The 14251-nt window shown below is 35.4% G+C and overlaps 2 protein-coding genes across 3 annotated transcripts in view; one reads left to right on the top strand and one right to left on the bottom strand.

Moving 5' to 3' along the window:
• The window catches only part of ttc7a (tetratricopeptide repeat domain 7A), a 169700-nt gene extending 163820 nt beyond the window's left edge, over positions 1-5880 (bottom strand). The window contains exon 1 of the mRNA XM_030156433.1: positions 5718-5880. Coding sequence (XP_030012293.1) covers positions 5718-5774 — 57 coding nt within the window. The 5' untranslated portion in view covers positions 5775-5880. The remainder of the gene's footprint in view (positions 1-5717) is intronic.
• A 2760-nt stretch (positions 5881-8640) lies between these two features.
• On the top strand, positions 8641-14251 carry mcfd2 (multiple coagulation factor deficiency 2, ER cargo receptor complex subunit). Of its 2 annotated transcripts, XR_003937584.1 has the most exons (5): positions 8641-8726; positions 10466-10648; positions 10756-10915; positions 12795-14054; positions 14098-14251. XR_003937584.1 is itself a non-coding variant. In XM_030156816.1 (4 exons), exons 2-4 carry the CDS (start codon positions 10467-10469, stop codon positions 12924-12926), a joined length of 474 nt encoding a protein of 157 aa, XP_030012676.1. In that variant the 5' UTR covers positions 8641-8726; position 10466; the 3' UTR covers positions 12927-14251. The 2 variants fall into 2 exon arrangements, 1 of the variants encoding a protein (XP_030012676.1); XM_030156816.1 differs by having other exon boundaries at positions 12795-14251.

The raw sequence follows: 14251 nt of genomic DNA, 5'->3' as shown, positions 1-14251 counted from the left end.
CACGAGATGAAAAAAATTATCTACTACAAGAAAAAAAAAAAGAGAACAGCCTAAAAAAAAAAAGTATCCACGAGATAAAAAAAATTATCTACTACAAGAAAAAAAAGAGACCAGCCCAAAAAAATTAGCCACTATAAGAAAAAAAAAAGAGAACAGCCTAAAAAAATTATCCACTACATGAAAAAAATTATCTACTAAAAGAAAAAAAAGAGAACAGCCTAAAAAAATTATCCACTATAAGAAAAAAAAAGAGAACAGCCTAAAAAAATTATCCACTACATGAAAAAAATTATCTACTAAAAGAAAAAAAAGAGAACAGCCTAAAAAAATTATCCACGAGATGAAAAAAAAATCCCCTATAAAAAAAAAAGAGACCAGCCAAAAAATTATCCACTAAAAGAAAAAAAAAAAGAGAACAGGCAATAAAAAATTATCTACTAGCCCAAAAAATTATTCACTATAAGAAAAAAAAAAAGAACAGGTGAAAAAAATATCCACTATAAGAAAAAAAAAACATCATCCACCTTTTCAATTACGGGGGCGCTGTTTACCCGAAAGGTGCCTTGCTTTAAAATTAAGACCACCACAAAAAATAAAAGGATAGGCTGAAAAATTTTAAGGCTTTCGGCTAATGTGGCTAATGCTAAGGAAGTACCCCACCGGAAGTGGAGGTCGTGCGCTAAAAAATAAAGTCATTTTAAAATATAGATATTTACATTAATATAGTTTGCAAAGCAGTTAAATGATTAAATACGGTTCCAGTGTCTGCTCAAGGTTAGGCATGGGCGTTAAATGGTTAAGGTTAGGGTTAGGGTATGGTTGGGGTTAGTTTTCAGTGGTAAATGGCCCTTGTGTGCACTGTGTGAAGGTTCGTTGCTAAGCTAATGCTAACACGAAAAGTTGACGGCAACTTTGTGAACTACCAGTGCGAGTAAACAATTGTGTGTGGATAATTTTTTTAGGCTGTTCTCTTTTTTTTTTTCTTATAGTGGAGAATTTTTTTGGGCTGTTCTCTTTTTTTCCTTGTAGTAGATAATTTTTTTCATCTAGTGGATAATTTTTTTAGGCTGTTCTCTTTTTTTTCTTATAGTGGATAATTTTTTTGGGCTGTTCCCTTTTTTTCTTGTAGTAGATAATTTTTTTCGTCTAGTGGATAATTTTTTTGCCTGTTGCACCTCTGGGCCACTGTAGTTTAACTCTGTAAAGCCTGAACCATTAAATCACTGACATAATATTCCATTTCTTTGAAACTGAAGCCTTTATTAGTCCGTCTGAACAACCCCCAATTTTTTTTTTCTTTTTCCAAATATCAATTTCCATGTATGAGTTTCAATTTTGTATCATATTTGATACATCGGGTCTCAATTATTATTTTTGAACAAACAAAAACATAATATAACACAAACATGTCTACCAAATGGGTAATTCCTTTTCAAAATTGCGAAATTCTGCCTCCTTCCTCATTAATTACTTCTGCCAGGAGGTATTGGGATCACTTTGCTTTGTGTGTTTGTTTGTTTGTTTGTTTGTTAGCAACTTTACGGGAAAACTATTACAACCATCTTTACTAAATTTTCCCCACAGATAGGCCTAGGCCCTGAGACGAACCCATTAAATTTTGGGCCAAGTAGTCCAAAGTTCAAGGTCACAGCAAGGTCACAAAATCTCAAATTTTCCTATCTCTCATCATTGAGCAATTTTCCAAAATTCATAAAAAATTCAAAACGACTCCAATTAACCTCCAATTTGATCCACCTGTAGCTTATAACGATATCTTGTATCTGGCACAAAATTGTCCACATCCACTGTGGAATGTGGACTCTGTGGACATTTCAATTTAACATTGAAAATCCCATTTACGACATATTTTTCATTATAACTGAACAAATATTGATTGGAATTTAATATAATTTGACATACACATGACTGGTACCAAGCTTCAACTTTTTCTGCTGTATGGAACAACCTTGAAACTGTTTAATTTAAAAAGAAATAGTCCATCCACACATGCACACCGTTTGGGGTGGTTGGCGGAGGTTTGTGTTCTCTGAACACTTGTTTAATCTTGTAGTGTCAATGGAAAGGCCTCTGGTGAATGAATATCTCCCCCCTGGTGGATTATCTGTGTACTGCATGTATCTAATTGTATACATCAGGTTTTTCAAGAAAAAAAATATCACACTGATAATGTAGAGGGCTTCAAAACTCATGTATCAAATATGATTTGTTTTGGAGTTGTAGGGTTAATAAACTGTTAGAACTTTAACTCTTAACCCTATAAAATCATTTGTATTATATTTGCTACACCAGGCTCTGAGACTTCTATCTTATCAACAAGATCAACCTTTCCTTAAAAACTTGTTGTATATGACCTGATAGGTGTTTTCTGCCCATAGGTGGATTATCATCCCACTACAGCTAGTGGATGGGCTTTTTTTTCCCCCACCCACCAAAGGGGAGGCCAGGGTATGTTTTTGGTTTGGTTTGTTTGTTTGTTTGTTTGTTTGTTAACACTCTAGCAGCAAAACTATTGGTTGAATTCATACCAGATTGGGTTTGTAGATTGCCTGTCACCCAGAATAGATCTCATTACATTTTTGGGAAAAGTAAAGTTTAAATTTTTTAATGACTTTTTTTAAAATCTTTTTTTTTTTTTTGTCCCATTTACTTATAATGGGTGAAATTTCACATGTCTGTAGCAGCAAAACTGTTGGTTGAATTCATACCAAATTGGGTTTGTAGATTACCAGTGACCCAGAAAAGATGTGGTTACATTTTGGGAAAAGTAGGTCAAAGTTTAAATTTTTGATGAATTTTTAAAATCTTTTTTTCCCTCCCATTTACTTATAAATTACACATTTACTTTACTTACTTACTTATAAGATCACCATATGTTTGTGTCCCTGACCCTGGTTTTAAGATTTGTGACAATACAGTTCAGACATAGCTAACGCTGATGAATTCTATTTTAACCCATAAAGACCCAAATGTCCACCTTTAACCTAAACCATCTACTGATGAAACTATTTAATGCCTGTTGATCCATTAATCCTGTCAATACATGTAAATAATTGGTGTAAAATACAGTTATTCATCTTTTCATGGTCATCAGATATGACCCATTTGGACGTTCAGAGGCTTTGTAGTTACTATGGAAACACCATCATCTTCTACAACATTGATTCACCAGTAAAACCCATGGAGTTGGATCAATGACAGTGGTTTAAGACACTCGTTTTTCTGTTCAGTTGTTGATATATTTACTGAAAAAGTAACTTTTTCTTGAGTTTTCTGTGTTTCTGATATAATAACGCTCAACATTAATCTGAATTTTTATGAACATCTGCATGATCAGTGAATTAAATATAAGAAAAAACATAATGTTCACTGAAAAAAGGCAAAATAAAGAATATAATTTTACAATAAATGGTGATAAATCATTGAAGAAAGGTTAAATAGAGAGAAAAATTCATTTGGGAACTGACACAAAAGTAACCCTGGGTCTTTATGGGTTAATTAAAATGTTTGAGTCCCATTTGTTTGATGATTCCACAAAGAATCTGGACTTTAAATGTTCACATTATTATACACCTGTTTCTCCTAAGCTTAAGGTAAGGACCCAAAATGAGCTTTTTATTACTGGCAGAGTAAAATATGTAGTAAAAATAGGAAACAGAATGAAACAGAAGAAACTAAATCTAAATGTTCTAAATGTTGATCTCACCAAAGCCATGTGAGGAGAGGTGTCAGTTCTTGTATTGTCATGCAGAATAAGGTATTAAAAAGTACTTTATAATGACTTTGTGTTCTGTGTTTGATTACATAAGCCACTTAGCAACAAGTAAAAGGTTCAGTGTGTATTATTTAGTGACTTCTAGAAGTGAAGTTGTGCACTGTCTTGGCTGCAAAAAAATGTTAAATTCTTCGTTAGAGCCGCTGTTTGTTCAGTCTGTTATGGACTTTTTGATTGAGGTGATAAACTCTGGTCCACATTCAAACATACTGTTGATACAGTTGCACTTTAATGCTGTTGCTCTTAAACAGAAAAAAGGAAGAAGGGCAGGTTTGTTCTGAGCTGCAGAAATATAGACTTCATGGAGGTGACGGACTGCATCTGGCTGAGGTAATAACACAACTCTTATTTTCAGGTGATTATACACCATTGAAAGCATAATTATGAATATTATCATCCATTTCTGCAGTTAAATGCCTGTACATCTTTAATGCTGTACTTTTCGTTACCATATACGGTGGTTAAAATTCATCAACATTAACCCATAAAGACCCAAACATACACTGGTGACCGAAATCATTTAGTGATATAAAAACTTAAATACCTGTTGATCCACTAATCCTGTCAATACATGTAAATAATTGGTGTAAAATACAGTTCGTCATCTTTTCATGGTCATCAGATATGACCCATTTGGACGTTCAGAGGCTGTGTAGTTACCGTGGAAACACTGTCATCTTCTACAACATTGACTCACCAGTAAAACCCATGGAGTTGGATCAATGACAGTGGATAGAGATGCTGTTTCTTCTGTTCAGTTAATGATATATTTTATTGAAAAAGTCACATTTTCTTACATTTTCACTGTTTTTGATATAATACGTCAACTTTAATTTGAGCTTTTATGGACATCAATCATAATCAGTAAATTGAATATAGGAAAATCCCTGATTTTCACTTAAGAATGCAAAAATACTGAACGTAATATTAGAATAAATGGTGATATATCACTTAAGAAAAGTTGAAAATAGAGAAAAAATATATTTAGGAACTGCCACAAAAGTAGCACTGGGTCTTTATGGGTTAACACACGCACTAAAAAGCATCATTCACATTAATGCAGAAAAAAAAATTAACGCAAAAAAATAAAATTAAATTAAAAAAATCATCTGCAATAGTAAATATTTTAGATCATTTTTCATACTTTCTGGTACTGCAGAAAATATCTATATATTTTTGAGAACTCAGCTTTCACCAGTGGCATAATACATTTACTTGATGATATCAAACACTTCTGCCACGCTGGAAATATTATCCTGTTTTTGACAAAGACAGAGTAAGGAAGAGTTTCATTCCTCATTCACGTTAATCTCATACAGAGTCAACTTTCCACTGTCACATCTAAGTGCAAGACTGTTTGATAATGCAGAGTATTACAGCCCAGACTATTATTAAGCTACAATCATTTCCTTGCATTAGTGACTCCTGTCTGTAATGGCCACTGTTTGAAATGTGTCTGACATTTTGAGAGGGCTTGATCTGAAGTGCGTTCTCCCTCTTAAAACCTGCATCGCTAATCTTTTTAACACTTTAACTGGATCAGCAAGGGCTTAAGAAACAGCGATGCAAAGAAGGCTGCATATTGTGCAGTGTCCATAACATAGGGCATTTTGCACGCACCTATGACTACGTTAATGAGTTGGTTAATAAAAGCAGTATTAGCAGGCTCAATGCAACAGTAATATATTGCACTATAATGTGAAAATGCACTGGATCAAACACAAAACTGTAAAACCAATGGATGCATTCTTTCTAGTCTCATATCACCAAAAAGCTCTGATAGGGGAAAATTAAAGGGACTAAATGAAGAGAGGAAGAGGTGACATATGGATCTGAGAACTATGCACATACTGTAAACAAAGGCCAAGGGTCAGTGACTACACTAAGGGGTTTAACTACCGCACTTTAAGACGTAAAATAGAACCTCAAGCCTTTTGAACAGAGATTTGGCAGCGTCATTTTCTCTCTGGAAACTTGACATTTGTGATAAAGCGATGCTTCTCCTCCTCAGTGAAGCTGAAACAGGCTCAATGGAGCTATAGTGAGTTAATGTGTTAATGTGAATCTAAACAGCTGAGCGTCCATTCCCTCCCCCTGCTGACGTAGAGGCACAGTCACGACAAAGGAGGTGGATTTAGCAAGAGAGTTCACATACTCCCCCATCTGCTCGTCTGGGGAACGTTGTCTGGTGGTCCCCAGACCTTGTACAAGACAATCCAGGCTCTTTTCATGGGTCATTGCACGTTGGTGGAATGCTCTACTAAGTGCTATGAGAACAGAGACATCCCTGCCTATCTTCAAGAAGCTCCTGAAGACCCAGCTCTTCTGAGAGCACCTCCTGTCCTAGCACTGGCAGACATTCCATTTTAAATATTTTAATAAAGTTCTTCCCAGGCTTATCACAGATTTCCCTGGGATTATCTCTGGACCTGCTGCGGTGGTCCTGCCTCTCTCCTGCCTTCATCATCATCACTCACCTATCCTCAGTCGCCTCCATGTGTCTCTCCCTACTCCCCTTTTCTCCCCCAGTCTCTATCTCTATCACTCTCTCTTTTTCTCCTTCTTTACCCTCTCTCTTTAACCCCAACTGGTCAAGGCAGGCATCCATCCTCCAGGAGTCTGGGTCTGCTCCAGGTTTCTGCTGTTAAAGGGAAGTTTTTCCTCGCCACTGTCACCAGTCACAAGTGTTTGCTCCTGGAGGATTCTGTTGGGTTTCTGTAAATTGGCTTAGAGTCTGGTTTTGACCAACTCTATATATAAAGTGTCATGAAATAACTTTTTTGTTGCGATCTGGCGCTATATAAATAAAATTTGATTGATTGAGTGATTTAATTGGTTTTCCCCTGTAAGTCGCTTTGGAAAAAAGCGTCTGCCAAATGCATAAACATACTAGTGTCCAACTGCATCCAACCATACTCAAGCACTGGTGAGTCTTTGCACTAAATTACAAGTTAAATATGCTGTAGATGTAGAAGAGAATTAAAAAAAAAAAAATCACAACAAAAGAATATTATAAAAGCTGTATGGCACAGGTGTCAAACATGCAGCCCTGGGGCCAAAACTGGCCCGCCAAAGGTTTCAATCCAGCCCGTGGGATGAATTTGTGAAATGCAAAAATTACACTCAAGATATTAACAGTCAATCCTTTTACTTTAGGGCCCATATAAAGCTCTACTTTAGTCTCAAGTGGGTCAGATCAGTAAAATACTACCATAAAAACCTACAAATTATAACAATTCCAAATTTTTCCTCTGTTTTAGTGTAAAAAAGTGAAATTGCATGAAAATGTGTAAATTTACAAACTAGCCTTTCACAAAAAATATGAAAAAAACTAGAGGTGTCCTAAGAGAAATAAGTGCAATTTTGCTAATATTCTGCCACTAACTAAAATATTTCCTGTATTTGCAATATTTGTTTAAGTGCAAGTTAGGGCATCAAACTCACAAATAATATTATAATAACCTATAAATAATGACAACACCAATTTTTCTCTTTGATTTAGTGCAAAAAACATTAAATTATGAAAATGTTTACATTACCAAACTATCCTTTAAAATGTGAATAACTTGAAATAATATGAAAAACCTGAAATGTCTGAGGAAAATTAAGTGCAATTTTAACAATATTCTGCCTGTTACTAAATGTTTTGGGCCTTTGTTGATCTGACCTATAATGTATATGTATAAATAATAAATCAAGGCATAATACTGATAAAATTTTACTTTTACTTCCATTTTTTTCTGGTTATTCATATACTTTTTGTTTGGATAGTTTGTAAATGTAAATATTGGCATAATTGAATGTTATTTTTTGCACTAAAACAATTTGGAGTTGTCATTATTTATTGGCTATCATGCTATTATTTTACTGGTCTGGCCCACTTCAGATGAAATGGGGCTGAATGTGACCCCTGGAAGAAAATGAGTTTGACACCCCTGCTGTATGGGATCAACTCTGGGAATGTCAGTTTTATTTTGGATTTACTATATGTGCAATATTATCCTTATCCATCTGTTCTGCGCAACTGGTCTTGTTAATGCTCACGTTCTCATTTTTAGCTTCAGACACTGCACATGTACATAGTCAAATGTCTCTTAATGTTTCCTATATGGTTTTCCAATATTTCTATATTTTTCCGTACATTTTGTATTTATTCTTTTTCTAATATTGTGAATAGTGACTTAATTGGTTCTTTATTTCCATAACATTTTATTGCATCATTGACTGTGTGTTAACCTGCATATGACAAATAAACAAATCTGAATTTATAGTTTTTGTTTTTATGTGGTATATTTATCATCATATGTTGGATTTATACTGTATTTAGTTATTTTATTTTGACTGCTCAGAAAAATGCTGCTAAATTGTTTCTCATTCACAAAATTTTTTTCAGATAATTTTTTATATGAATGTTAATGATTTTTTTTTTTCTGTAATAAAATTGTAAAATTCTTGTCCCTTAAAGTGGACAAAAATAAATAAATAAATAAATAAATAAATGATGGCTGGGTCTCAGGAGGCTAGTGGAGGGGTTCAAAGGTGAACTATCAAAAACTAGCTTGTTTTGTTTTTTCCACCATTACTCTCTCTAAACTTCTAAATTTTTATCTTCTTATCGTTCTTACGTACTATACATGTTGTAACTATATCTTACATTCCCTAAAAGTGCTCATAAATTTATTATTATATTTTTAAGCGACAATATGCCTAAAATATCGTTAAAAGCAGTAATATAGCAACTCTTTTCGACGTAAAACATGTAGGATGGTGGGTATGACACTCTTGCTTTAGTTGCATACTCTCTGATAGTTTTAACCAATCACAGTGAGCTGTCGTGTCCAAGTGGTGCTACGGAAAGCCATGAGGTCCGTAAAACCTCTGACTGATCCTTGTCGCTTTTCCATTAAGCAGGCACAACTGTCCACAGAGTCAGGTAAACACACGTTTTATTTACGTATATTCTTCAATTTAAGGATTTAAGCAAAACTGTTGCAGTAAGTTTTGCAGTATTTTGCGCATAATTAGCTTACGAAGTGAAAAACAGCTTTAAAACGAAGCTTCATGCTAGCAAATGTTTCAACATGCTTTTAGGCTAACGTGTGTGTCCGTTATGTTGTTTGTTTAATATAAATATTCTCGTATTGTCATTAAGCTTCATTTATTATATTTTAACCATTGCATCCCATAATACATATCTTGGTTAAGTCTGGAATATAGTAGTTTTATTTCCTCTCTGATGAATGTTATTGACAGAATCACAATTATTTAATATGTAACATCTGTGGAAAATGTCCAACAACTCACTAATGATGGATAATATGATACATGTTAAAAATATATGCATCAAAACAACTACATAGAATCATAGTACTTGTGAAAAGTCGGTTTAACTTTATGTTCATTGTGTCTCCTTTCTTTGCATAACAGCTCATCCAGTCCTATGTAATCTAAAGCAAAAGGTTTCTCAGTCATTCAGAGGCTGGCCAAAATAATAACTATAATATAATATAATATAATATAATATAATGTATTTGCATCATCAATGAGCTGAGGATCTAAGTCAACATTATAAATGCCTATACAAACAAATCTGAATCAGTGAAAATCAAACTGTGATGAATCTACAAATATAGAACTGAACTTCAAACTAAATATGAATGCACATATGTTTAGCTGTTAATTCAATTCAAAGTCAAGTTGGGAAGCTTAATATCAACGATCAGTACAAACCCCTGTTGACACTGAGTCAAAAAGGTTCCAAACAATATATTTTAAGAGTTGTAATTATTAAAGAATCAAAGCAAATGATAAAAATCACATTAACATGTGTTGCAACTGGTTTCACTGTTACTTTATCGAAGTAAAACTTCAAGTAAGCAAAATTATTACTGGTTATCTAATCTCCACTCTACAGTCTGGACAGACGGTGACATTGTCTGGATGAAAGAAGTGATCCTTTTGATGAACCCGGTTAATCTTTGGCACACTACAAGTCTAAAAGCCTCCTCTCTACACTCTGAAGTAATAAATCGCTGGTAGTTACAAATGGCAGGAATTAACTGAGTTTAATGTTTTTTATGAAGAGCAGGAGTTGGTCACTTCTTTATGCAGGAAAAACCCTGATTTTTACTTATTACTGGAGATGCACAGATTAATGAAGTGGCCAATGACTGATATCTAACTTCTCAACTGAAATTACTGACTTTAAGGAAACACATCTTGAAAATAGAAATGCTCACAAAATCTTTTACATATAGGTTAATGTTCAGTTCCAGAATTAGTCTTTTGTTAATCACTTTGACTCAGATGTTCAGTTCAAGAGTAATCTATTTCCACATGAAGTCAAACCCAGTAAATTCACAAAAGTGTTGACATTTATACATTTTAAAGTCAAAGGTTCTAGCACAGTTTCATCTATTTACAAGACACATGGAGTAGGAGGAAAACTGGCAAGGACGCCATCAACACTTTTCATATATTAAAAAAAAAAGTATTTAAGTCTGTTAGACCAGTTTGTTTTGGGTCGTGGCCTTCATCAGGGTCAACAGGAAATGCATAATATTAATGGAGATAGTGTGAATTAAAAGTGTAATGATTGTGAAGATCTATTTGAGTTTGTGAACTGTGTTTAAACAGCACTGACCTTTAACTGTGTGTCTGTGTGTCCTGCAGTATGAGGAGTAGTAGGTGTCGTCCACAGTGGGGGGGTCTGCTCCTCCTCCTCTCCTGTCTGCTTCATGTTCACTCTCAGGTGAATCCTCAGCAGCAGCTGCCACCACCGGTCGCTGGCAGTGCAGATCACATGACCGGTCATGGTCACGGCCGCTTCGACAAGAACATGGTCCAGGACCAGGAGTGAGTGACTCAGGGCGTATTTACACAGATTAGTGAACTTTAAAACACTGCTGTTCCCCACAGACTGCCTGACCAGAAGCTTTGTTTTTTTTACCTTTTGTTTTCAGTCACATTATGGAACATTTGGAGGGAGTTATAGACAAACCGGAGAAAGAAATGACGCCTCAGGAGCTTCAGCTGCACTACTTTAAGATGCACGACTATGACGGCAACAACCTGCTGGATGGGCTGGAGCTCGCCACGGCCATCACACATGTACATAAAGAGGTAGGTGTGTGTGGGGATTTAGAACGTTTGATTTGGACTTGGAAGAGGTGGAGATAATGCATGTTTACCTGAAGGACAGGTAGGCATTTGTAGCTGGTCACCAAAGGGATAAAACGCAGGGTGTGTTTGAGTCAACATCTTGTCTACAACTGGGCGATATGGCAAAATCCGGTACCGTGGTAACGTCTAATACCAGTAATTATCATAATAAATGTTAAATCATCATTTCTTTAAAGTTTCAAAACTGATCTGAGTGAAATTTGATGAAACTAGATGGTTGAGTCTTTCATGAAAACAAAGTAGAGCACGAAACAAGAAAGTTACATAAAAACACACAAATAAGATGAAACACGACGTAAAACACCAGAATAAAAGTGAATATTATGATCATCAAACTTATTGGGATGCAATTCTGCATCCCGATAAATAGTAATTCATTTCTTTCCTCTTTTCTGAAAACCCTGCTTCCTGTCCCTGAAATACAAGCGTTCATTTGCAGATTATAATACTTTAATCGTATCCCAAAAGTAGGAAAGGTGAGGATTTTGCAAAAAGCTTTTCACAGCTGATTGCTTCACCAGCTGCATTACACATGCTGTAGCTTTTACTGTCCTTCGATTCAATGAAACACTGTCTAAGTTACATATTAACTATTTCACTATTATGTGACATGACAGAACATCTCCACCAAATATCTCTGTAAAAATGCACCTTTATCTTCTTTTTAAACCCATGTCCATTAAACTGACAGTGTTAGCCTACATTCTATTTTAACAGTTTAATTTGTTTTTTAATCACCACTATGTAGTAATATAGTCTAGTGGAAAAACCTCAATATTCAGAGGTAAACCAGAGTAAATCCACCTCACATCAGCAAGCATCTGAAAATGTTCTAAATTCCATCAGCCTTAAATCTTTACTGGTTTTTGAGAGATCACAGCTTTAGGTGCAGATTTTACAGTAAAAATCTGTGATCCATAAAAAGACACAAACTTCAGTAAATCATTACTTTTGATGTACTCATGATAGATTTTCCGGGAAATGTTTAATCTTACAAGATGTCTTCAACTGCCGATTTATTACTAGCTGAAAGCTGTAAAACAGAAAAAAAAGTACAAACAGATTTTTATTTTTACTGATATTCTGTTCTCCTTCTTGACACCTCTGAACTTATTTTGCAAAACTAATGTGACCAGTTTGCCCCAAAAGTAACACTGGGTTAAGTAACGACACCAGTGTTATTTGTGTTTCCATCAAATACATCAGTGGTTTCCAACCTTTTTTGGCCTTTTTTGGCCCATTTTTAACATCACAAATTTCTGGCGACCCCAGACATTCAAAACGGAGACTTTTTTTTTTTTCTGAAATTAATTTGTTTTTGATCATGTATTAGTTTGCTTTACTATGTTGCAAATAAACATTAATTTTAGACGACATTTAGTCAGTACAGTATATATTATTTGGAACAGAGGCAGAAAAGCCAAATGTAGATTACTGCACAAAGTGAGAATTTTATTTTCCTTGGTCAGGATATGTAGTCAGTCCAGCTTGGATTTGCAAGGTTGACAATTAATACTGAACAAACAAGAACTCAAATTATGAATTATGAAAGAGCTGCAGCATCTGAAACCGACCACAGTGAACATTTGACAGATAAACAGTACCACAGTGCTGCAGTTTCAGCTTCACAGTTCGTCATGTCTTTTATGGATTGTGATTGTCTCTGTCAACTCACCATATATATTTTATCAGTAACTTTTTATTTTTATCAGTTACTAGAAATTTCAGGCGACCCCTCATGGGGTCCCGACCCCAAGGTTGAAAAACACTGAAATACATCCTCACGAGTTGTCTTTGTTTTGTTTTGTTTGTTTGTTAGGAGAGTGGACATTCCAGCCCACCGATGAAGGAGGAGGATCTGATGAATGTCATCGACGATGTCCTGAGAGACGACGACAAAAACAACGACGGTTACATCGATTACGCGGAGTTCGCTAAATCTCTGGAGTAGGAGCGTCACCTATGAATGAACACGATGACTAAAACAACAGCAACTATAGCAAGAATCCTGCAGACTGGGAGGGACGGTTTTCAGAATATAGAACCAAACTGAGGAGACTTCGGTACAATCAGTCTGTCAGGGCGGTTTTGTACTCTTGAGTGAACAATCATGAGAGTTTTCTTTTGTTAAATGTCAAAGCAAACAGTGTCCAAACTGGTAATATTTGTTCTTTACCAAACTAAATTTCAAGACTGAAGAAACTTAAGCTTAGTAACAGGAGAAAAAAAATATATAAAAGGATGCACTTATTTTACTTTTCCTCCACTTATAGGGTCAGTTCACCTGTTTTACCAACCTCCCATGCTAAGGTTTAAGTCCTTTTTTTTGCCTCCAACGCAATGAAATGCAGATTCATTTACTATTATTTTTTTTTAAATCAGCCACTCAGGATAATCCACAGACCCCAGTGCAAGTAGTTTTAGTTCAGAAGTAAAGTAAAACTGCTTCTAATAAGTTCTGTGGATTATCATATTGTGTTTCTCAAGAGTAATTCAGTTTTTTTTCCTGATGCTTTCATGTTGTGGAGTGTTGTACCGTAGCCTGTTCTTTCAACCGACACCAAAAATGTGTAATCACAGAACCTTCACTTGACTTTAACTGCCGTGTAAACTGTGCAGTGTTGGCGCTGCACTGGAACAGATGCACTTTCATCACCGTGAGTTTTCACACTGCAACCATGTGATGCTCGACTCAGTGGACCAAAGGATTCCTTCTGTGAATCTGTTTCTTTAGCTGTACGTGATGAGGATGACGGATGGAGAAATCGGTCGTTCTCATGACAGTGGAAAGTGGCCTTGGTTTCATGTATATCGCCTATGAAATAGTGTGTAGAATAGTTTTGTTTCTTTGTTTTATTTTTGTTTCAAGCAGAATAATGTAATATTGAATGTTGCCGGCAGAGTCTCCACTAGTGGCACATCACACGCCGGTTTAACGCAGATCGTAACAGCCGTCTGAGCCAATCACCGCCGTCTTCACTGTAGTCAATCAGCAGATATCTGACAAAAATCTGTCCTCAGAGTGAATGTAAAGTCATTTTATCACTGGATAAGCTGAACTCAAAGCACACCGGTCGGCGTTGAGGTTTCAGGTAAAGCACTGCTTTGCTTCAGATGGAGAGAAGACGCGTCAGGTCTGTGTGTGTTTGTGTTGAATCCATCTGTAACTACTTCCAAAGTACAATTTTTGTGTGGATGAAGTTGACATCTTTGCCATCCAGTATTGACTCTTCAATCCATTCAGGTTGCTGAATGATGGTATTTAAAAAAAGAAAA

This window comes from Sphaeramia orbicularis, chromosome 15 (assembly GCF_902148855.1).
Source record: "Sphaeramia orbicularis chromosome 15, fSphaOr1.1, whole genome shotgun sequence".
In the NCBI taxonomy this organism is placed as follows: domain Eukaryota; kingdom Metazoa; phylum Chordata; class Actinopteri; order Kurtiformes; family Apogonidae; genus Sphaeramia; species Sphaeramia orbicularis.
This window is presented reverse-complemented; position numbering and strand designations above follow the sequence as displayed.